Source organism: Salvelinus fontinalis, chromosome 14, assembly GCF_029448725.1.
Source record: "Salvelinus fontinalis isolate EN_2023a chromosome 14, ASM2944872v1, whole genome shotgun sequence".
In the NCBI taxonomy this organism is placed as follows: domain Eukaryota; kingdom Metazoa; phylum Chordata; class Actinopteri; order Salmoniformes; family Salmonidae; genus Salvelinus; species Salvelinus fontinalis.
The window spans coordinates 26359654-26385685 of record NC_074678.1 but is presented as its reverse complement, the minus strand read 5'-3'; the positions used below and the strand labels follow the sequence as shown (position 1 = coordinate 26385685).

The 26032-nt window shown below is 42.5% G+C and overlaps 1 protein-coding gene across 1 annotated transcript in view; it reads left to right on the top strand.

Annotated features, from left to right (window-relative positions):
* Window positions 1-491: 491 nt before the first annotated feature.
* The window catches only part of si:ch211-247n2.1 (calcium-activated potassium channel subunit beta-2), a 30430-nt gene continuing 4889 nt past the window's right edge, over window positions 492-26032 (top strand). The window contains exons 1-4 of the mRNA XM_055861113.1: window positions 492-638; window positions 21812-21931; window positions 22691-22861; window positions 25713-25908. Of these exons, the coding sequence (XP_055717088.1) occupies window positions 595-638; window positions 21812-21931; window positions 22691-22861; window positions 25713-25908 (531 nt within the window). The 5' untranslated portion in view covers window positions 492-594. The remainder of the gene's footprint in view (window positions 639-21811; window positions 21932-22690; window positions 22862-25712; window positions 25909-26032) is intronic.

Genomic DNA, 26032 nt, shown 5'->3' with positions numbered 1-26032 from the left:
ACACCTTTGGGATGAATTGGAACGCCGACTGCGAGACAGGCCTAATTGCCCAACATCAGCGCCTGACCTTACTAATGCTCTTGTGGCTGAATGGAAGCAAGACCCTGCAGCAATGTTCCAACATCTAGTGGAAAGCCTTTCCAGAAGAGTGGAGGCTGTTATAGCAGAAAAGGGGGGACTATATTAATGCCCATGATTTTGGAATTAAATGTTCGACGAGCAGGTGTCCACATACTTTTGGTCATGTAGTGTATTTATCGGTATGATCAGTTAATGATTCATGTCAATAAAACAGTCCCAAAGAAACATAATATACTCCGTTTTAATATGCAAACTGCATCGCTCATGCCTGAATGTAATCATTGAGTTGACATGGGAGGTAACAGACAGTAAAAATACAGCAAAAGATGATGCTGTACCAACAATGACAGACAATGGTCAAAGTCCACTGACAAATGCCCACTGGCAAATTTGGCTTGGAATACAATTTGTTACCATGGCTCTTACTAGCGACCTTCCTGCATTAACGTAAGAACTTCCTCTATTTCTTCCCTCTTGGAAAAAACACTGGAGGCCCTGCCAGAGTACAACGCCATGAAACAAGACAGTTACGCCAGACGACACCAAGGGAGAGTGGGGTGAGCTTATGTCTTTCTTTCTCTATTTAGCCTTTCAGCTTTTGAAGAAATGACTACCCATAGACTTTATCTGTGATTGTGGCTCCTGTTCATTAACTTTTGTTCAGTCTAGCTGTCCTATGCTATTACTCTAGATCATTGCTTAACAAGAGGGTACTAATAGATTAACAATGAGGACAAACATAATGAGGAATGTAGAAGTTACACTGTAACTTCCATTGTGTAATCACAATTTCATGTAGGACTTTTTCTATCTTTTATTTAACCTTTATTTTAGCAGGGAGTCCCATTGATATTTAGATCTATTTTACAATACATCATCAACAAGACTGATTTTAGGAGTGTAGACAAAAAACAAGTAGTTTTGAGACTCCAATCATATATACCTGACATACAGCCACTTATGAATCTGGGTTCATGTTGATGTTCAGTTCCAGAACAGTGTCCTTCCTGGAGCACAATTGTACTGTCTCCTGTAACTCACGATTGCATTGGTGTACTTCTAACACTAGATGGCAGTAGAGGACTGAGTGTAGGCATCCTCACATCGTACATGGCACTGTGTTTATGCACCTCACAGTATACCCCGTTCAGTGGGTACAGTAGGAAGTTAGAACGTTTGGGATTGCTTAAATACGCTTGTAATTAGATATATTTTCTAGCTATCTCTGTTTTATAATGTATGACTAAATCTAAATTTCTGCAGTGAAAAAGTGTTTATTAATATTAAACAGATTCCTGACAAAAGATCCAAACTAGAAGTCCAAAATATAAAATCTTGAAGAAACAATATTCAGACGACATTCCTTCCGCCAGATATCTACTCTAAAGACACAGACTCTCTCTCTCTTTCTCACACACACTCCAAATACTTTTAAGCATGAGCAAGGGATAGTCCATTGTGCCTGTCACTCGTATGGCTCTGTAAGGTATGTCAAACATTTTGAGCACACAGGCTTACAACAGGGGTTAGCAGGACTATGTCACTAATAGCCTACCGCAGAAACTGGCTTCAACAATAGGACATCTGCAGAAAAGTTAAAACAACTGCTGCCAGTCTCTCCTGTCCTCAACTTGGTATGGGATTATCAATAAGAGAAATTTGCAGCAAAATCTGGACGCCTAAAGGTAGGACCTGACAAAGTCTCAGCACCAAAACAAAACACTGTTTCAACTGCTGTCTCCAACTGCTTTGGGGGACTAGATAGATAGATGAAAACTCTCTTAAACTGTTAATTGAATCACTGATAGACATGTAACTGGTTTGCCTTCCATCAGCCCAGTGTTGTATGATGTATTCTTGTTGTTGCTGCTTTTCCATCAATTGGCAACGCCATATTTCACTGTCATTATGTGAGTTTGTTTGATTGCTTGAAAGGAGGCAGAGAGAGAGAAAGTATAAATGCCGTTATGTGCATCCATGCAAAATGTTAACAGCCTGGAGATATGAAAGAGATACTATTTTCCACTTTTTACCCTCACATTTAGGATTCCTCTTCATCGTTAATTAGACTTAAAGAACACTTTGAAGGTGCCTCCTCTCCTCTGGTCTGTCATTGTAAGACGCTGACTTGACCTCCTGACCCAGAGTGAAGTCACTCGCTGACCTTTAGAATGACAGCGATCCGCCAGGTGCAGCTCTGTGGCTCTATTTTCAGTCCTCTTATGATGCGTTCAAGACAACTGGGAACTCGGGAAAAAACTGGATCTAATCATGACGTCAGTGATCTTCAGGTCGGAGAATTCTAGAAAGATGACTGAGTTTCTGACTTAGAATTCCGAGTTGGATGACCATTCAAAACAATTTTCCCAGTCGGCGCTCTTTTTTTCTGAGTTCACAATTGTCTTGAATGCACTGAAGTCGGATATTTCTGAGTTCCCAGGTGTTTAAAACGTGGCATTACTGCACAGTCTGCCCAGATATCCAGAGCGGCACAGCCCATTAGCACTTAGTACGCGGGGGAGACGCCAGCACTCTCACCACAGACATCATTAACGCTCCATTCTGTCACTCCAGCCGGGGAAATGAATGCTTCAGGCAAATATAGCCTATAGACGAGGTAATGCCTCCTGCCTGCCTGCCTCTTACTCTAAACTGATTCTGAATGGATTTGTTCGTCTGAGGTTGGTACTGTAGCTCAATTATATTCAGTCATGTGAGGAGTAAATGATATACAAATTTAATAAAAGCCTGCTGGTGAATAGATACAGTAATGGTCAAACTACGACCTCTTTTTTTCAAAGCCAAGTTATCCTTCTCTTAAGGATTCTTGATAAAAATCCAAAGATGTTATCACTTTTAAGGAAAAATTATAAATAATACATGCAATAAAAAACATGTGTATGCCTGTACAAGAGCAGGCCAAGGAGTGCAACTACACAGCAGGGCTGCTTCATATGTCCCCGATATGCAATACAGCTGTCTATACTGTCTTCACTGTTACTGTTAGGTACAGTTCATTTATCAAATAGCTTAAAAAGGTATATTATTTAACGTATAACACAAAGGAAAGAAGATTGTCTCAAGGCCATTCTGAGTAAACAGTCAGGTGCCTGTGCCTGTGCCATGTGCCAACTGCACAGCCAGCACACAGAAATAGCACTCCAGAAACAGTCAATGACATCAATTCAAATCAAATTTTATTTGTCACATGCGCCAAATACAACAGGTGTAGACTTCACCGTGAAATGCTTATATAAGAGCCCTTTCCCAACAATGCAGAGTTAAAAAGTAAGACAAATGTGCTAGATAACAAAAGGAGTTATAAACACAAAATAACAATAACGAGGCTATATACAAGGAGTACTGGCACCGAGTCATTGTGCAGGGGTACGAGGTAGTTGAGGTAATATGTACATGTAGGTAGGGGTAAAAGTGACTAGCCAATCAGGATAGACAATAAACAGAGTAGCGCATGTGAAAAGCGAGAAAGAGTGGGAAAGTGTGTCCGTGTGAGTGTGTGTGTCATTGTAGTATGTGTGAATGTGTGGGTAGAGTACAGTGAGTGTGCATAAAGTCAGTCCAAAAGAGTTTGTGCAAAAAAAAAGGGGGTCAATGCAAAGAGTCCGTGTAGCCATCTTATTAACTGTACAGCAGTTTTATGGCTTGTGGGTAAAGCTGTTCAGGAGCCTTTTGGTCCCAGACTTGGCGCTCCGGTACCGCTTGCAGTGCAGGAGCAGAGAAAACAGTCTGACTTGGTTGGCTGGAGTCTGTAACATTTTTTGGGGACTTCCTCTGACACCGCCTGGTATAGAGGTCCTGGATGGCAGGGAGCTCGGCCCAGTACGCACTACCCTCTGTAGCGCCTTACGGTCGGATGCCAAGCAATTGCCATACCAAGCGGGGATGCAGCCAGTCAAGATGCTCTCAATGGTGCAGCTGTATAACTTTTTGAGGATCTGAGGGCCCATGCCAAATCTTTTCTGCCTCTTGAGGGAGGAACATCATGGGTTTTCTCTGATGGGCATAATGTGGGGGGGTGATGAACATGTCCACTATGATAGCCACACAGTTTTAGCATATGACAACACCTGTCTGTGCAGTGTGCATTCTGTGTGCCACTTGATGCTCAATGTCTTCTCGGAAAGCCCTGGGTTTTATATATCAAAGCGACAAGTGCTGGTGGGTTATTTGTTGTTATTGTGTTACACAGAGGGGTGTCTTGGTCTCCTGACAGACCTTTTGGCAAAGAAATAAGTGCATTCTCCACAGTATACACCCTGCACTGTTAAGAGTCAGCTGCCGCCCGCCATGCTGTGGTTTGGCTCTGCTATGAGGGGAATTCCTGTCCAACATGCAGACCATTTGAGTATTTGCCCACAGAGTCATGCCGCCATGGCCCAATGGTATTACAGAAAGGCACATGTTGCCAGTGACCTTTTTAAAAGAGGTGAAGATCTATTTAAAATAACATCAATCACCAATGAAACCCTATAATATCACGCTATCTGATACAGCTTTTGTGAAAGGTTATACATAGTATTATTAGATACAATCATTCATTTATGCATTCGTTCACACACTCATTCAACAAACCATTAATTCATGCATTTATTCTGCATTTTTCCTGGAATCTACGCAAGATACTGTGGCATCTTTCCGTAATTCTGATTGCCACTGTTTGAGGGATTGGGGTAGTGATTTGAGTCAAACTTTTCTTAGGTAATACAGGAGAAAAAACGTTTTTGTGTAAATACTGAACTACACTGCTCAAAAAAATAAAGGGAACACTTAAACAACACAATGTAACTCCAAGTCAATCACACTTCTGTGAAATCAAACTGTCCACTTAGGAAGCAACACTGATTGACAATAAATTTCACATGCTGTTGTGCAAATGGAATAGACAAAAGGTGGAAATTATAGGCAATTAGCAAGACACCTCCCAAAACAGGAGTGATTCTGCAGGTGGTGACCACAGACCACTTCTCAGTTCCTATGCTTCCTGGCTGATGTTTTGGTCACTTTTGAATGCTGGCGGTGCTCTCACTCTAGTGGTAGCATGAGACGGAGTCTACAACCCACACAAGTGGCTCAGGTAGTGCAGTTCATCCAGGATGGCACATCAATGCGAACTGTGGCAAAAAGGTTTGCTGTGTCTGTCAGCGTAGTGTCCAGAGCATGCAGGCGCTACCAGAAGACCGGCCAGTACATCAGGAGACGTGGAGGAGGCCGTAGGAGGGCAACAACCCAGCAGCAGAACCTCTACCTCCGCCTTTGTGCAAGGAGGTGCACTGCCAGAGCCCTGCAAAATGACCTCCAGCAGGCCACAAATGTGCATGTGTCAGCATGTGGTCTCACAAGGGGTCTGAGGATCTCATCTCGGTACCTAATGGCAGTCAGGCTACCTCTGGCGAGCACATGGAGGGCTGTGCGGCCCCACAAAGAAATGCCATCCCACACCATGACTGACCCATCGCCAAACCGGTCATGCTGGAGGATGTTGCAGGCAACAGAACGTTCTCCACGGCGTCTCCAGACTCTGTCACGTCTGTCACATGTGCTCATGTGCTCAGTGTGAACCTGCTTTCATCTGTGAAGAGCACAGGGCGCCAGTGGCAAATTTGCCAATCTTGGTGTTCTCTGGCAAATGCGAAACGTCCTGCACGGTGTTGGGCTGTAAGCACAACCCCCACCTGTGGACGTCGGGCCCTCATACCACCCTCATGGAGTCTGTTTCTGACCGTTTGAGCAGACACATGCACATTTGTGGCCTGCTGGAGGTCATTTTGCAGGGCTCTGGCAGTGCACCTCCTTGCACAAAGGCGGAGGTAGAGGTCCTGCTGCTGGGTTGTTGCCCTCCTACGGCCTCCTCCACGTCTCCTGATGTACTGGCCGGTCTCCTGGTAGCGCCTGCATGCTCTGGACACTACGCTGACAGACACAGCAAACCTTTTTGCCACAGTTTGCATTGATGTGCTATCCTGGATGAACTGCACTACCTGAGCCACTTGTGTGGGTTGTAGACTCCGTCTCATGCTACCACTAGAGTGAGAGCACCGCCAGCATTCAAAAGTGACCAAAACATCAGCCAGGAAGCATAGGAACTGAGAAGTGGTCTGTGGTCACCACCTGCAGAACCACTCCTGTTTTGGGGGATGTCTTGCTAATTGCCTATAATTTCCACCTTTTGTCTATTCCATTTGCACAACAGCATGTGAAATGTATTGTCAATCAGTGTTGCTTCCTAAGTGGACAGTTTGATTTCACAGAAGTGTGATTGACTTGGAGTTACATTGTGTTGTTTAAGTGTTCCCTTTATTTTTTTGAGCAGTGTATATCAAATAGATTTTGTGACAAAAGACAGAGAGGAGTAGATTACTGCTGTGGAGCTCAGAGAGTTTATTAATTGGTGGATGGTGCTTTTAATGATAGAGATTCTGTGAATGGCTGAGTGGGAGGAGAAATATCTAGGGACAAACTGAAAAAGCAGTTACTTCCAAATAAAAAACAATATACATGGTCATAAAAGAAGAGATGGTGATGAGAAGGTGCAGAGAAGGTGATGGGATGGTTTGTTTGTGTTCTACCTGTGTTTAGTATTTACTGCTGTATGCCTAATGGGAAATAGAGGATGGTATAATTGGCTAATTCCTGAGAGACTCTGCAAATTACTGTGAATCAGTCATTACAAACTTCTGACAAGCAAAAACAAAGAGCTGCAGTTCAGAACTAAATCAACCAAACTTTTCCAAGAGACGTATTATTCATGTTGCTAATTTGCTTTAGGGCGCTATAAAAAAAAAAAAGATTGTTCATTCAACCTTTGCCTCAATAGCAAACCAGTTGACAAGGACAGTTGAGACAGAGGCAATTGTGCTTCAGAATGTAGTAGAAATAGTGAGGGATATGAGGCTTTCAGGATGCATATTATTGTCCCAGACGTGATATAAGGTCATTGTTGGAGTGTCATTACCTTGTTGCTGCAGCGGGGCCTCTGTAAATGGGCCTGAATGAGTGTTATTAACAGCCTGCAGAGTGAATTCCTGCCTTGAGGCATTGCCTGAGGAACACCACAACATTCACCAATTGATGGCTGCTGCCGGGCGCCACCTCTCTCCACTCACAACAATAATGACAAATGCTCAGACTGCATTCACAAGAGTGGTGTGTAAATCTTGTTGCCAGTCGCTGTCAAATAATATCCTGGCAGACACTGCATGGGAAGTCCCAGTGGTAGTGTAGCGAGCGGCCATGTTGGATAACTCAACAGAAACACTGACCCCTGACTCTGACTCCCTCTTCCCTCTTTGGACCAAAGGTGAGATTCAAGCTGTTTCTATACTCAGGGTAGGGTTAGGGCTACCCTCAGTCTGGCTACACTTCTACTGCATGGTTATAAAAGGCTGAAAGCTTGATGAAACAGAACAGACAGGGCTTTACCACGAAGAGCCCGAGTCACCTGAGTGCACTCACCCTCAGACAAATATTTACAATGACATTGCTTACATTGACCACACTCATTCTTTCAGCAGGTGTGTCTTCGTGATGCATTTATTAATGGAGTGATCATGCTGTTGGACTGTTCAAAGGTTTCTTTGTTTAATATTTACTCCAACATGTTAACTCCTGTTCCTGTTATAGCCAGGTGCTTACGAATGGTCCCAAAAGACCAACCATGATCAATGGGAACCTACTTGTGTTTTAGTCTCATGATGTCACATGATTGTAAATTTGGAGTGATTGTGTACTTTTATCAACATTGAAACAAACAAGGATATGCACTTAAAAAATATAAATTAAGTTAACATTATAGAATATAATCTCTGTGTAAAATCACCGAGCATGGATGGTCCAGTGTATATGGAGAAGTTACATGTGTTTATTGTCTTCTACTTTAACAGTGTCCTGTTTGACCCAAATATTTTAGAAAATGTGTTGAACATCTACTGTCTGGGCTATGATATCCTACAGTATGTGATGCCCCAAAAATGAAATCAAAAATATATGAAGAGTTCATTTGAGCTTTAAGTATTCTCCCATAAAAAGCAGAGTCCTAATAGTCTTAAATTAACAACATCCCTTCTTGATATAAACAGATGCTATGTGATGTGATCTTTATTCACTCTATTTGCCTCATTACAAAAATAATAGTGTATAAACTTCATTCCAAAAACAACTACATTTCTTACCATGATTTCTTACTATAATAAATGCAAGCAAGCATAAAGATTGGCACCGGAGGGGATGGCTGCCATTTTAAGAGCTCCTAACCAATTGTGCTATTTTGTGTTTTTTCGCATAGTTTGTAACTTATTTTGTACATAATGTTGATGCTACCGCCTCTTATGACCGAAAAGAGCTTCTGGATATCAGAACAGCGATTACTCACCTCGAACTGGATGAAGATTTTTTATTTAATGAGTCTGACACGAAGGATATAATGTTGCTCCCAGACAAGGCCCAAATCCCCGTCATTCACATGAAGAAAATAAGAAAATACAGGGGGCAGAGATCGGGGTGCCTTGTGAGAATTAGTCGGCGAGTGAGTAACCTGCCTCTACCATCTGTTCTATTAGCCAACGTGCAATCACTGGAGAAGGAACTGGATGAGCTCCATTCGAGACTATCCTGCCAACAGGACATTAAAAACTGTAATATCTTACGTTTCACTGAGTCGTGGCTAAATGACGACTCGGATAATATACAGTTGGCTGAGTTTTCCATGCATCGGCAGGACAGAACAGCTACGTCTGGTAAGACAAGGGGTGGGGGTGTGTGTCTATTTGTCAATAACAGCTGGTGCGTGATGGCTGGTGCGCAATATTTTTCGTAGCCGTCTATTTACCACCACAAACCGATGCTTGCACTAAGATCGCACTCAACGAGCTGTATAAGGCCATAAGCAAACAAGAAAATGCTCATCCAGAAGCGGCTTTCCTAGTGGCCTACTTTCTACCAGCATGTCACATGTGCAACCAGAGGGGGAAAAACTCTTGATCACCTTTACTCCGCACACAGAGACACGTACAAAGTTCTCCCTCACCCTCCATTTGGAAAATCTGACCATAATTCTATCCTCCTGATTCCTGCTTACAAACAAAAGCTAAAGCAGGAGGTACCAGTGACTTGCTCAATACGGAAGTGGTCAGATGACGTAGATGCTATGCTACAGGAATATTTTTCTAGCACAGACTGGAATATGTTCTGGGATTTATCCGATGGCATTGAGGAGTATACCACCTCAGTCACCGGCTTCATCAATAAGTGCATCGATGACGTCGTACCCACAAGGACCATACGTGCATATCCCAACCAGATGCCATGGATTACAGGCAACATTCACACCGAACTAAAGGCTAGAGCTGCCACTTTCAAGGAACAGGCCACTAATTCGGACACTTATAAGAAATCCCGCTATGCCCTCAGACAAACCATCAAACAGGCAAAGCGTCAATAGAAGACTAAGATTGAATCCTACTACCCCCCGGCCCTGACGCTCGTCGGATGTGGCAGGTCTTGCAAACTATTACAGACTACAAAGGGAAACTCAGCTGCAAGCTGCCCAGTGACGCAAGCCTACCAGATGGGCTATATGCCTTTTATACTCGCTTCAAGGCAAGCAACACTGAAGCATGCATGAGAGCACCAGCTGTTCCAGATGACTGTGTGATCATGCTCTCCATAGCCAATGTGAGCAAGACCTTTAAACAGGTCAACATTCACAAGGCCATGGGGCCAGACGGATTACCAGGACGTGTACTGAGAGGATGCGTGGAACAACTGGCAAGTGACTTCACTAACATTTTCAACCTCTCCCTGACCAAGTCTGTAATACCTACATGTTTCAAGCAGACCACCATAGTCCCTGTGCCCAAGAAAGCGAAGGTAACCTGCCTAAATGACATTAGTGCTCCGTAGCACTCACTTCGTTAGCCATGAGGTGCTTTGAAAGGCTGGTCATGACTCACATTAACACCATCAACTAGGAAACCCTAGACCAACTCCAATTCGTATACCACCCCAACAAATCCACAGGTGACACAATCTCAATCTCACACCACACTATGTGAGAATGCTGTTCATTGACTACAGCTCAGCATTCAACACCATAGTGCCCACAAAGCTCATCACTAAGCTAAGGACTCTAGGACTAAACATCTCCCTCTGCAACTGGATCCGGTGATGTAATGGACCGTGTTGAGTTTCAAGTTCCTTGGTTTCCATATTACCAATAAACTATCATGAATCAATCAAATTTATTTATAAAGCCCTTTTTACATCAGCTGATGTCACAAAGTGCTGTACAGAAACCCAGCCTAAAACACCAAACAGCAAGCAATGCAGATGTAAAGGCATGGTGGCTAGGAAAAACTCCCTAGAAAGGCCTAAACCTAGGAAGAAACCAAGAGAGGAACAAGGCTCTGAGGGGTGCCCAGTCCTCTTCTGGCTGTGCCGGGTGGAGATTATAACAGAACATGGCCAAGATGTTCAAACTTTCATAGGTGACCAGCAGGGTCAGACAATAATAATCACAGTGGCTGTAGAGGGTGCAACAGGTCAGCACCTCAGGAGTAAATGTCATTTGGCTTTCATAGCCGATCATTCAGAGTTAGAGACAGCAGGTGCGGTAGAGAGAGAGTCCGGGACAAGGTTGCACGTCCAGTGAACAGGTCAGGGTTCCATAGCCACAGGCAGAACAGTTGAAACTGGAGCAGCAGCATGACCAAGGAGTCATCAGGCCAGGTAATCTTGAGGCATGGTCCTAGGGCTCAGGTCCTCCGAGAGAAGAGAGAAAGAGAGAGAAGGAGAAAGAGAGAAAAAGAGAGAGTGAGAATTAGAGGGAGCATACTTAAAGTCACACAGGACACGATAGGAGAAATAGCCCCCTGACACATAAACTATTGCAGCATAAAAACTGGAGGCTGAGACAGGAGGGGTCGGGTGACACTGTGGCCCTGTCCGACGATACCCCAGGACAGGGACAAACAGGCAGGATATAACCCCACCCACTTTGCCAAAGCACAGCCTCCACACCACTAGAGGGATATCTTCAACCACCAACCTACTACCCTGAGACAAGGCAGAGTATAGCCCATGAATATCTCCCCCACGGCACAAACCCGAGGGGGGCGCCAACCCGGACAGGAAGATCGCTTCAGTGACTCAACCCACACAAGTGACGCACCCCTCCTAGGGACGGCATGGAAGAGCACCAGTAAGCCAGTGACTCAGCCCCTGTAATAGGGTTAGAGGCAGAGAACCCCAGTGGAGAGAGGGGAACCAGCCAGGCAGATACAGCAACGGCGGTTCATCGCTCTAGTGCCTTTCCGTTCACCTTCACACTCCGGGGCCAGACTACACTCAATCATAGGACCTATTGAAGAGATGAGTCTTCAATAAAGACTTAAAGGTAGAGACTGAGTCTACGTCTCTCACATGGATAGGCAGACCATTCCATAAAAATTGAGCTCTATAGGAGAAAGCCCTGCCTCCAGCTGTTTGCTTAGAAATTCTAGGGACAGTAAGGAGGCCTGTGTCTTGTGACCGTAGCGTGCGTGTAGGTATGTAAGGCAGGACCAAATCAGAAAGATAGGTAGGAGCAAGCCCATGTAATGCTTTGTAGGTTAGCAGTAAAACCTTGAAATCAGCCATAGCCTTAACAGGAAGCCAGTGTAGAGATGCTAGCACTGGAGTAATATGATAAAATTTTGGGGTTCTAGTCAAGATTCTAGCAGCCGTGTTTAGCACTAACTGAAGTTTATTTAGTTCTTTATAGCCGGAAAGTAGAGCATTGCAGTAGTCTAATCTAGAAGTGACAAAAGCATGGATACATTTTTCTGCATCATTTTTGGACAGAAAGTTTCTGATTTTTGCAATGTCACAAAGATGGAAAAAAGCTGTCCTTGAGATATTCTTGATACGTTCGTCAAAAGAGAGATCAGGGTCCAGAGTAATGCTGAGGTCCTTCACAGTTTTATTTGAGATGACTGTACAACCATCAAGATTAATTGTTAGATCCAACAGAAGATCTCTTTGTTTCTTGGGACCTAGAACTTGCATCTCTTTTAAAAGTAAAATCTCTTTTAAAAGTAAAAAAATTGCCGCCATCTACTTCCTTATGTCTGAAACACAGGCTTCCAGAGAGAGCAATTTTGTGGCTTCACCATGTTTCATCAAAATGTACAGCTCTGTATCGTCCGCATAGCAGTGAAAGTTAACATTATATTTCCGAATGACATCACCTAGAGGTAAAATATATAGTGAAAACAATAAAGGTCCTAAAACGGTACCTTGAGGAACCTGTGGATGGTCAGAAGACAAACCATCCACAGAGACAAACTGATATTTTTCTGACAGATAAGATCTAAACCAGGCCAGAACTTGTCAGTGTAGACCAATCTGGATTTCCGATTTCTCCAAAAGAATGTGGTGATCGATGGTATCAAAAGCAGCACTAAGGTCTAGGAGCAAGAGGACAGATGCAGAGCCTTTGTCTGACGCCATTAAAAGGTAATCTACCACCTTCACGAGTGCAGTCTCAATGCTATAATGGGGTCTAAAACCAGACTGAAGCATTTCGTATGCATTGTTTGTCTTCAGGAAGGCAGTGAGTTGCTGCGCAACAGCTTTTTCAAAATGTTTTGAGAGGAATGGGAGATTCGATATAGGCCGATAGTTTTTCATATTTTCTGGGTCAAGGTTTGGCTTTTTCGAGAGAGGCTTTATTACTGCCACTTTTAGTGAGTTTGGTACACATCCAGTGGATAGGGAGCAATTTATTATGTTCAACATAGGAGGGCCAAGCACAGGAAGTAGCTCTTTCAGTAGTTTAGTTGGAATAGGGTCCAGTATGCAGCTTGAAGGTTTATAGGCCAAGACTATTTTCATCAATGTGTCAAGAGATATAGTATTAAAACACTTGAGTGTCTCCCTTGATCCTAGGTCCTGGCAGTGTTGTGCAGACTCAAGACAACTGAGCTTTGGAGAAATACGCAGATTTAAAGAGGAGTCCGTAATTTGCTTTCTAATGATCTTTTCGTCAAGAAGTTCATGAATTTATCACTGCTGAAGTGAAAGCCATCCTCTCTTGGTGAATGCTGCTTTTTAGTTAGCTTTGCAACAGTATCAAACATTTATTTTGGATTGTTCTTATTCTCCTCAATTAAGTTAGAAAAATAGGATGATCGTGCAGTAGTGAGGGCTCTTCGATACTGCACGGTACGGTCTTTTCAAGCTAGTTGGAAGACTTCCAGTTCGGTGTAACGCTATTTCCATTCCAATTTTCTGGAAGCTTGCTTCAGAGCTTGGGTATTTTCTGTATACCAGGGAGCTAGTTTCTCATGACAAATGTTTTTTCTTTTTAGGGGTGCGACTGCATCTAGGGTATTACGCAAGGTTAAATTTAGTTCCTCAGTTAGGTGGTTAACCGATTTTTGTACTCTGACGTCCTTGGGTAGGTGGAGGGAGTCTGGAAGGGCATCTAGGAATCTTTGGCTTGTCTGAGAATTTATAGCACTGCTTTTGATGATCCTTGGTTGGGACCTGAGCAGATTATTTGTTGCGACTGAAAACGTAATAAAATTATGGTCCGATAGTCCAGGATTATGAGGAAAAACATTAAGATCCACAATATTTATTCCACAGGACAAAACTAGGTCCAGAGTATGACTGTGGCAGTGAGTAGGTCCGGAGACATGTATGACAAACCCACTGAGTCGATGATAGCTCCGAAAGCCTTTTGGAGTTTGTGTGCGGACTTTCCATGTGAATATTAAAGTCACCAAAAATTTGAATATTATCTGCCATGACTACAAGATCCGATAGGAATTCAGGGAACTCAGTGAGGAATACTGTATACGGCCCAGGAGGCCTGTAAACAGTAGCTATAAAAAGTTATTGAGTAGGCTGCAGAGATTTCATGAGAAGCTCAAAAGACAAAATCGCAGCAATTTGTTTTTGTAAATTGAAATTTGCTATCGTAAATGTTAGCAACACCTCTGCCTTAAGGGATGCACAGGGTATATGGTCACTAGTGTAATCAGGAGGAGAGGCTTCATTTAACACAGTAAATTCATCAGACTTAAGCCATGTTTCAATCAGGCCAATCACATCAAGATTATGATCAGTGATTAGTTCATTGACTAAAACTGTCTTGGAAGTGAGGGATCTAACATTAAGTAGCCCTATTTTGAGATGTGAGATATCAAAATCTGTTTCAATAATGACAGGAATGGAGGTCTTTATTCCAGTGAGATTGCTAAGGCGAACACCGCCATGTTTAGTTTTGCCCAACCTAGATTGAGGCACAGACACGGTCTCTATGGGGATAGCTGAGCTGACTACACTGACTATGCTAGTGGCAGACTCCACTAAGCTGGCAGGGTGGTCCAAACACACCAAGAAAGACGTCAAGAGGGCAGGACAACACCTTTTCCCCCTCAGGAGACTGAAAAGATTTGGCATGGATCCCGAGATCCTCAAAAAGTTCTACAGCTGCACATTCGAGAGCATCCTGATCGGTTGCATCACCGCCTGGTATGACAACTGCTTGGCATCTGACCGTAAGACGCTACAGAGGGTAGTGCTACTCGCTGTTTATTGTCTATGCATAGTCACTTTACCCCCCCTACCCTGTACCCCTACACATTGACTCGGTACCGGTACCCCCTGTATATAGCCTCATTATTGTTATTTAATTGTGTTACTTTTTTACATTTTAGTTTTCATTTCTTACTTAAGTTTATTTAGTAAATATTTTCTTAACTCTATTTTCTTAAAACTGCATTGTTGGTTAAGGGCTTGTAAGTAAGCATATCACGGTAAGGTTGTATTCCTGTTGTACACAACCTGTTGTATTCGGCGCATGTGAGAAATAAAATTCCATTTGATTTGAATTGTTACTTCTTGTCGCATACTGCAAAGTCTTCATGCTATTATGTTATGTTTAATTCATGTCTTACAGATTTGTCTCTAATGGAGAATGATTGATATCAAAATGACAGAAGGAATAGAAGGATCTTTTGAAGATGCCTCAGAGCAAAAAACACACCACAGCCTGCTATTCCTAAATCACAAGAAGTAAAAATATGCCCCAATGTACAGACCAAAGATAGTATAGAACCTGCCATTCAAACACACTCCCTCACACAACACTTTGAACTTGACAAACTGGCTATCTGAGAGGGAAAATCCCATACTGGATTCAAGCCATTACTGTAAGAAAGATTTAAACATTGAGAGAGTAATCTCTTAGTCCAAACTGGCCCCTCGTGCAATAACAGGCAAGCAGAACTACTGTAGTTTAGGTGGACCCAGGGTAATGCTTATTAATATTTAAGCATTGTGGATTTATTTTTATTCATGAGCACATTAAAGTCTCTCTTTGTGGAAGTTAATGCTTAATTAGAGGCATTTTGCAGGTGCAATGCCTTGGCCAAGCTGGAAAGAACTGCAAGGTGACATGGGGCTTTTAGATGTAAACAACTGGCTCTAAATGCAGAAAGATGAGAGAGGGCATGGAGAAACCTCCCTCAATTTCCCAGAAAACAGCTTTATTGAAAGCCATAAAACATTCTCAGGGTTCCCCATGTTCGGTTCTTTTGCTTAAATGGTACAAGTCTGGCCGTTGGTACACTTTAAATTCACTGCATGACTCATGCACTTTGGAGGCACTTTGAGTTCTGCTGAGGACACTATGGGAGATATGTTTAAGTCTCCAAAATTAGCTAAAGGAAAGTAAAGCCCAAAAGAGACATTTGTTGGTGTTGTACAGAAGACATGTCTGGGAGATCTTCTTTCTTGGTAACAATTAAGTACCTTACTGTGATTGTTTTTAATTAGAATGGTCAAGAGGGGAAAAAATGTGCTTCTTAGCAAGATAAACTTCTCACGCAAAAATTTTGCTAGGACTGTCTGGGAGTGGTTGAGTGGGAAAGGGGAAATTGAAAACTAGCTGTTATTGGCAGAGAAGTTTGGAACTCTGTTTCTTATTGGTCTATTAACTGATGTCACCAGGCAGGCCAAAACTCCATCCCACCACAACAGGTATGAATTTCAGGCGATCTTTTCAAACAGCTCTCACACTAAAAGGGCATTATCATCTTTTTCACAATTTCACAGTATTATTCCAACCTCAGTATGGAAATATATATAAAACGCAGAAAAATTACATATTTGACTGTACTGCACCTTTAAGGTGTTAATTTAAGGACAAATCTGAAAGTCACTGTGCTGAGGCATGATGGTGTCCAGGGAGTGTTGTTCAGAAAGCTCTGGAGGAGTTTCACCCAGCTGACCTTTCTGAATGAACAACATGGTTTTTCCACATGATCTTAAGGCTTAACAGAGCGGAATGGCTAGTATGTGCGGCCGCCTGCATGTCAGCACCATCCGCTGTCTTGAAGCACTGTCCTGTTTTACTGTGACACCCCCCCTGAGTCATTGATAGTGAGCTCTGGCTGATGCCTCCTGGTAGGCCTCTTAAATCAGGGTTGTAAAACACACCTTGGTCATGTGTGTGGTGGCACCTGTGTTTCCCAATGTGTCCCAGACAGCAGAGCTGTTGGGTGCTCTTGTTCACTCTGCAGCCATCAGCCTCCCCAGATGACCAGTGGTGGACAAAGTTTCCATAATTATATTCTAATTAGAGTAATAGACCTGAAAAATGCTCCCATTAAAATATAATTATAATTGCCTGATGATGACAGTAAATGAATACATGCAGACAGGACTAGGTTTGTTTCATTATTGTGTAAAACTAGTGAAGAGAGCATGATGCAACACAAGCATGTAAATTAAACATAGTACTAGTGTCACAGCTTCTTTGAATTGATCCTTCTCTGTAGAACACATTAAAAAAGCTGCTTCCCATATTGCACACGTGCACAGACAGACTATAGTGAGACAGACAAGAGAATGAGCAAGCATATTCCAGTGAATCCTCCTAATGTAATTTATCTGTCGTATTACCCAGACTCCTGAATTTTCTGTCACTATTTCATGACATGAGGCACAGACTCAAGATAAAGCATCAGTCTGTGATTTTTCAAAATCATCTACAGTGTAATTGGTCTACTGTGAACAGAGATGGAGCTATTTCACAGTAGCCAAAAATACTGTCAGCATCTAAGAAGTGAAGGCACAAATAAATAATAGGATACAATACCGCTTTATCTCTATGTTTTAATCTCATCAACAATGCTGTCCTATGTTTACCTTCCATGATGTCATTAGTTCTATAATTTCATGCAAGATTAGGCATGTAATTATGTGTTAAATATGAGAGGTGAGCAGATCACAGGGTTAATGAAGTCAGCTTTGCTAATGGGAAACTATGGACACAGCTAATCATACTGCTGAAATACTAGGAGGCAACAGGTTGCCCCTTTAAAACAGGATGCATTGTTTTCTACATTTGCTCTGACTCAACAGCAGGTATATAACTTGCCTTGTGGGTACACATTGTCAATGTGTATGTTGGTCTCATGTAACTAACCCCTCTTAATGAACAATCCTACTTTCATAAAGACAGAGGTCATATGCAGGACTGTCCCAAACACGCTGCTAGATCCTCCTATGTGCCACATCTGCGGGCCTTGGTGACATCCAGCACGTAGTTAGTTGAGGATAGTGCAATAATCTGTTCTCATTTCAATGTGTCAGTGCTCCAGAAGGCAGTATTATCACGTTTCTTGGCTAAAGACACAGTGACACAAAGGTACGCCCCCCTGAATCTTCTCCCAGGCATCCCCTGATGAGTGTGTGAAGCCATCTAAATAAGTGTTTATTTAGAGAGAACCCTATTGAATGTAGAGACTGTAAGATTACATATACTGCTTGGTTTGAAAGTTAACAAACCATGAGCATTCCCAAGGTTTGATAAACATACAATGTCTCTCGATTTCATATTTATATCCAATTCTCATTAAATAAATTACCTCTATTTAAATTTGTTGAATCATAACAGCCAAAACAATTGATTGATATTGAACATTTGGTCTGGTACAACAAAGATGTTTATAACCCACAGTAAAATTGATGCACAAGTAAAAACTGCACCAATAGTCCAGATGTTGCTAGTACTTTGCAAATGGTTTGAATGCAGGGTGAGGCATTGCATTTTCTACAAGGTGACTGGAAGGCCAAAGTTCCAGCTTGGCAACCATGCTTTTGTGTAATGGGTATTTCCATCGAAAAGGACGCATGAGCACCAACATGTGAAGTTCATAGGAGCCTATCAAATTGGGTGTCAAATGAAAGCTAAGAATCGATGTTTTGAGGAAATGAAGGCATAGATACATGTTTCAACCATTTTCCATAAAAAAAATGTGGCATGAGTAAAGACTTTGATTTGTGGATAAACAGATGGAAAAGAGGTATTAGAAACATCTACCATAAAGTCTTAAACGGTATCAGAAATACATCAAAACACAATAATGTTGACATAAAGACCCTTGCAAACTATTATCAACACTTATATTTCGTTTTGGATCATTTTTTACCTTCTGTACATTTACAAAAGATTGCCTTGTGCCTTTATCTTTAAGATATCTTCAAATGTTTCTCTCGGAAGGAGGGAGGATAATGAAAGTTCACACACATAAGAAGCAATGGTAGACCTACCAATTAGTTATAGTGATTTTACTGATATCAAATTTGTTTATAAATTAAGTAATTAAAACTCGTAATTCCGTTACCAACAATTGGTAACGGAATTACCCCAAAATCTGTAATGGAATTACTGCAACTGAATTGGCTACAAAACCACAGTTGGGTCAACCGCTAGTGTCCTCCCTTCTACTGGCATACTGTTATATTCAGCTGATAACTGTTTTCTTTCTGTTTGTTGTCTGGTGGTCAAACAAAGAGTTTGGACAACCCCTCTCTCTCTCTCTCTCGCTCTGCCTTTCTCTTTCACTTTCCATTTACTGCAACCAGCATCCTCACCCACTGAGCACCGACCGACACCGGACGTCCATGGACGTAGAAAAGTAGTTGAAATTGGGTCAGCCCATCCTGGCCTTGATGTTAACGTACACAGACGGACTAACCTGGACCAAATCTGGACCTATCATAGATGTATATTTCACAAGTTTGGATAGCACAGTACAATAGAGTACAGTGAGTAGAGCACAATAGAGTACAGTCTAATGCAATACAGTAGTAGAGTAAAATACAGTACAATACAGTACAGAAAAGTAGAGTATAGTACAGTACTCTACTGAACTCTACTCTGATGTGCTGTATTGTACTGCACTGTTGTCTACAGTGATGTCCAAATTTGTGAAACATGAAGAGAATGACATTCATATCTATAATTATTCATATCCATAGGGCGGCAGGTAGACTGGGGGTTAGAAGCATTGTGCCAGTAACCGAAAGGTTGCTGGAGCGAATACCCTAGCCGACAAGCTAAAAATCTGTCATTCTGCCCTTGAGCAAGGCAATTAACCCTAATCAACCCAGGGTTGCCGTAGATAATGGCTAATCCCATGGCTGTGACCCCACTCTCCGAGGGAGTCTCGAGGGGAGTAGGACATGCAAAAAACACATTTCCATTTCACACCTGTACAGGTTACCCACTTGTACATACAGCGAAACAAGACTATATAAGCACCCCCTAATTATTTATTATGCATTTCTGTGTAGTACAGATCAGAGACCCATTATATAATTCTGCTACCATAATTCCGTTACTCTAATTCCATTACCAGATGTAAATCCACTTCATTTACTGTAGTTCAATAACCAATTTCTTTTTAAACTCAAGGCGCCATGTCATAGCTGACACCCCATTCTTTCTTCAGACATCTGTGAATCTCACTCAATTCAGAGCAGATATTTAAACATAGTTTTTGGAATATGTGTTTGCATAAAAACCTGAGGGAGATTTTACTGTAATTCTGTTACTAAAGTTTGCATCTGCATAGTTCTTCCATTAAATTAGTTTTTGTAAATTTTCTGTGGAAATTGTTAAGTATTTCTTGTGCATAGAGTTCTATGGTTTGTTCAACTTTGAAATCAATAGTTTGTTTGGCATTCATTTTAAAGTGAAAGTGAAAAAACTGAGTCAAACGTAATTCCTTTACTGTGGATTTGGCCTAATCTGTAATAAAAGCCCCAGCAGTTACAGCCTACTTCCTTTTGAGTCCCCATTTGTTAAATGATTTATCATCATGTATAAATATTGCAGATTGCTTTATAGTTTACACGTTCTGTAAATGTAAGAGTTCTGAGCCAGACAGATGAAGGCGAGAGAGACGGTGAAAATCTAGCTGTGAGCTCTACAAGGACTTTAGCCCAACCAGCAGGAATCTACACTGTCAATCACCAGTAAAACCTGTCCACTCTTGAGTTAGATCTACCACGTCTGCCTCTGCAGATGTCTGCTCTACTATTTTATAGACATTGGCGATTCCCCCACAACGTGGCCAAAAAGTTCTGGCAATAGCTTACTTTTAGACATATGCTTAGGAACAATATACTCTTGAAACATTTACATTTTTCAACTTTCATGCACAAAAGGACTCTATCCTTATCTGTGACATCCACCACATTCTGCAGCAGTCTCAGTCCACACTTATTTAATATGGCTTATTAAACCCCCCTCTTCATTGTGAAAATTCACACAACATTGAATTCCCCTGACACAGTGTGGAAGCAGGGTCGTTGCACATGTCAACAAATAACCCAGCCACAGGAGCACACCTCTGGCAAATTCAATTACATGCATCTGAAAACAGAATGCATTACTTTGCATTGGCACATGAACTGTTATCTCTCATAAATATGCAGCCAGAGATCCCATGTGTGTACATGCGTGCTTTGACAGACCCAGAGGACTATGGAGGGGTTAATGAAATATTTACCACAAAGTCTTATCCCATGCCTTTAAGTTACAAGACACACAAACACACACACTGACACGCATGTGTGCACACACACACAAACAAAAGTATTTTTTAACCTTATCTACATAATGAGTGGATGTTTGTGTATTTTTTTAAATCTCCTAATCTAAGGCAACCAAAAGGGGCTGGGCAATCTTACTACTTTCCTTACTATGCCGAGCAGTTCGAAATTTTCCCTGAAAACACCAGTGCAACTACGTTGCTAGGGGGCTCTCCATCAATGACAATCAACAGAGGGAAGTTGGGGAGGAGGCACAGGGTAGGGAGGCTTTGAATGCCTCTTGCCTCTTAGTGCTGAACAGTCGGAAGGGATGAATGCTGTTTCAGGTCCTCTCTGCCTGGAAACCTCATCATTATTCCACCAGCCTGCCGCTGTAGCTCGGACTATGAATAGTCAATAACAAATGAACAGGCAGGAAATGAAGTGCCAGACGAGTGGGCTTGACGCACACAGGGAGGCGTGTGTGCCATGAACGCTATGCGTGTGTCTCAGGTGCATAAGTGCTGCTGCTGCTCCCGCTCCACCTCTCCGCCTCTGTGAACTTCAGCTCTTCAAACAGTCCAAGGATTATTTCTACCTTCACTTATCCCAGTGGACGGTGATTATCCCAGTGGATGGCGAGTGGCTCTGAACTCTGTGGGAAAGTGGCTTTTCCTTTCTGCAGAAGTTGAATGGGATTGATTTAGTGGGAAAACTCTTGTCACTTGGCTGTGGGGTGTCCTGACCAGGCTCTGTGGGGGTGGCACATACAGGACAGACGTGTGAAGACTGAGGGGCATATGGGTCACTGAGTGTGTGTGTGTGTGTCTGTCCTTGGAAGGTGGTCTCAGCAGCCCTGTGTGACGCCCTCTGTGAGTGGTGGTGGGCACAGAGTGTCCTCAGGGAGGATGTTTCTCTGGACAGGAAGTAAAGGAGCTCAGGGATCAGGAGGTGAAAGAAGGTACGGTACCCTTAATATTTTACACAACACGAAGCATCATGGGAAAGATGTATGATGCACTTGTGAAAAGTTTAGTTTTTTGAAAGTCAAATAACAGACAAAACTTAACTTGTGCACTCAGCTTTCAGCAACAATAATTGTGTATAAAAGGGAAAAGCTTGTCAGTTTGTATTTGTAAAAACAGAAAGTGCTTTCTCGTACAAAAGATCTAAGGGACAATAACAACTATTACCATTTTAGCCTCCAGACATCTCATTATCTATAGGTCTACCAGTCATCAGTATTATTCGCTATGACATTTAGACTATTCACATTATTCATGAGGGAAAATGTATCACATGATCAAAGTTTAAAATGTGGAAAATAATTGATTGAAAGCGTTACATGTTCATGCCTAAGAGAAGAGAGTTAAATACATACCCTTAAAATGCTATTGATTATGCATTGATATGGCTAATGCCATTTGATTAAGCCAGATGGCCTCATGACACATTCCCGGTAAATGTTATAAAAGAGCTTTTAGGGGTGTAATTACTTGTCACTGTGTGTTTACAATTCTGTAATCCCTAACTTGGTGTGTGTGTGTGTGTGTGTGTGTGTGTGTGTGTGTGTGTGTGTGTGTGTGTGTGTGTGTGTGTGTGTGTGTGTGTGTGTGTGTGTGTGTGTGTGTGTGTGTGTGTGTGTGTGTGTGTGTGTGTGTGTGGGCCTGGGTGGGCCTGTGTGTGTGTGTGTGTGTGTGTGTTGTAATGCATGTGTCAGGACTATTTATCAGAAGGTTCGGGAGTATGACGTGCTAGACAAGAGGAAGACAGTGACAGCACTGAAGGCTGGGGAGGACAGAGCTATTCTCCTCGGACTCAGCATGATCCTTTTCTCTGTGATGATGTACTTTGTGCTGGGCATCACCATGGTGCGCTCCTACTCAGACAGGTAATGTGCGCTCACTCACCAAGTCACTCACAACGTCCTGATGTTTGTTTTTCCTTTTGTATCGGCTGTTAGATGCTCATCATGTGCCATCATGTGTATTTTACTTTTGCTATAAGGATAATGGCTCATATGCCATCTGAACTGTTACTGAACCACACCACTTAGCCAAACTGTGTTAATGTCAGTCAGGCTATGATGTAGAGTGCATGGGAATCTTCATAATCCCCCTATATTAGCCCCTCCCCAGGAGCTAATACTCGGGAGCTAAAACTGTGCGTTCCAAATGCTGTTGATATGAGCCATGACTAGCCTTTCAAAGCATTTCATGGCTACAGATGTGAGTGCTTTGGGGGGATAGTCATTTAGACAGGTTACCTTGGCATTCTTGGGCACAGGGACTATGGTGGTCTGCTTGAAACATGTAGGTATTACAGACTGGGTCAGGGAGAGGTTGATAATGTCAGTGAAGCCACTTGCCAGCTGCTCAGCACATGCTCTGAGTACACGCCCTGACAATCAATCTGGCCCTGCGGCTTTATGAATGTTAACCACATCAGCTACGGAGAGCGTGATCACACAGTCCTATGGAGAAGCTGGTGCTCTCGTGCATGGTTCAGTGTTGCTAGCCTCGAAGCGAGCATAGAAGGCATTTAGCTCATCTGGTAGGCTCGCGTCACTGGGCAGCTTGCGGCTGGGTTTCCCTTTGTAATCCGTAATAGTTTGCAAGCCCTGCCACATCCGACGAGCGGCAGATCCATTGTAGTAAGATTCGATCTTAGTCCTGTATTGACATTTTGCTCCTTTGATGGTTCGTTGGAGGGCTTAGCAAGATTTCTTATAAGAGTCCAGATTAGTGTCCCGCTCCTTGAGAGCGGCAGCTCTAGCCTTTAGTTCAGTGCGGATGTTGCTTGTAATCCAAGACTTCTGGTTGGGATATGTACGTACGGTCACTGTGGGGACGACTTCATCGATGCACTTATTAATGAAGCTGGTGACTGATGTGGTATACTCCTCAATGCCATCGGATGAAACCTGGAAAATATTCCAGTCTGTGCTAGCGAAACAGTCCTGTAGCTTAGCATCCACTTCATCGGACCACTTCCCTTTGAGCGCGTCACTGGTACTTCTTGATCGAGTTTTTGCTTGTAAGCAGGAATCAGGAGGATAACGTAATGGTCAGATTTGCCAAATGGAGGGTGAGGGAGAAATTTGTACGTGTCTCTGTGTGTGGAGTAAAGGTGATCTTGAGTTTTTCGCCTCCAGTTGCACAGGTGACATGCTGGTAGAAATGAGGTAAGACGGATTTCAGTTTTCCTACTGTATAAAACCACCAGCCACTAGGAGCGCTGCCTCTGGGTGAGCATTTTCTTGTTTGCTTATGGCCTTATACAGCTTGTTGAGTGTGGTAATGCCAGCATCCGTTTGTAGTGGTAGGTAGACTGCTACGGAAAATATAGATGAAAACTGTCTCGTAAATAGTACGGTCGAGTTTCCCCGATGCTGCCATTCTGTCCTGCCGATGTATAGAAAAAACAACTCGATTTATATTTTCCATGTCCTTGTTCAGCCACGACTTGGAGAAACATAGGATAGTTTCGTCAGGTATCCCACACGCCGGCCTCTATAACGCTACCTCTTCCTTCTTCGAGTGCTCATCCCGAGTCTGGTCTGAGCCTGGTCCGGGATTTAGCAGTATGTCATTCGCCTCTGACTCATTGATGTAGTCGAGGTTAGTGATCGCTGTTCTGATGTCCAGAAGCTCTTTTCGATCATAGGAAATGATAAGAGGAAACATTATGTACAAAAAAGTTAAGATCAGCACAAAAGAACACAAAATAGCACAATTGGCCAGGAGCATATAAAACGGCTGCTATTCCCCACAGAGCTTTCTATTTGGATTCAGTGAAAAAGGCTTTCAATTTCAAAGGCAGTGCAACATTCATCCAATAAGAGAAAGTGAAAATTAAGTTATTCAAAATAGATTACATAGATATTCAAAAGAGACATGCTGCTGGATTACTAAGATCCATTTACAAATATCCATACATACACTATAAAGCATACTGGGCTATTCAAAAGGTTAAGAGACTTTGGAATTCAGCTAAAGATAATCACAATAATCTGCTATTTGCTAGTGTGGTCAATCATTTCTCCCTTTTCTACTATTCAACCGATTCACAGTCTGCTTCACATCTTGCAACTTCCTACAAAATTCCTCCTTTTTCATTAAATCCAATGTTATTCATTGTGTTGTTGGATACAGTTGTTTTTGATGTTGAACTAATCTTGTGTGGCATCCAAACACCAATATTTGGAAAGGCACCTGGGTAGAGCTACAGTTGAAGTCAGAAGTTTACGTACACTTAGGTTGGAATCATTAAAACTTGTTTTTCAACCACTCCACAAATTTCTTGTTAACAAACTATAGTTTTGGCAAGTCGGTTAGGACATCTATTTTGTGCATGACACAAGTCATTTCTCCAACAATTGTTTACAGACAGATTATTTCACTTATAATTCACTGTATCACAATTCCAGTGGGTCAGACGTTTACATACACTAAGTTGACTGTGCCTTTAAACAGCTTGGAAAATTCCCGTAAATTATGTCATGGCTTTAGAAGCTTCTGATAGGCTAATTGTCATAATTTCATATTCTTAAAATAAAGTGGGGATCCTAACTGACCTAAAACAGAGAATTTTTACTAGGATTAAATGTCAGGAATTGTGAAAAACTGAGTTTAAATGTATTTGGCTAAGGTGTATGTAAACTTCCAACTTCAACTGTATACGCAGGTCAGTAACTATTTAATTCTAACCCATACCCCCACCCCTAACCCCATGTCATGTAGTGTGTGGACGGAGGAATCCAGCTGCACTGTGCTCAACTCCACCATCATGGCAGAGATTAACTGTACCTACAGCTGCGGCTCAGAGTGTTGGAAAAGCTCTAAGTACCCGTGCCTACAGGTGTTTGTCAGTCTCAACACATCTGGGAAGGTTGTCCGACTCTCCCACAACGAGGAGGCACAGGACACCAACCCAAAGGTGAGACAGAGGACATGTGTCACGTTCTGACCATAGTTCTTTTGTATTTTCTTTGTTTTAGTGTGGTCAGGCTGTGAGTTGGGTGGGTTATCTATGTTTTGTGTTTCTATGTTGAGTTTGTTGT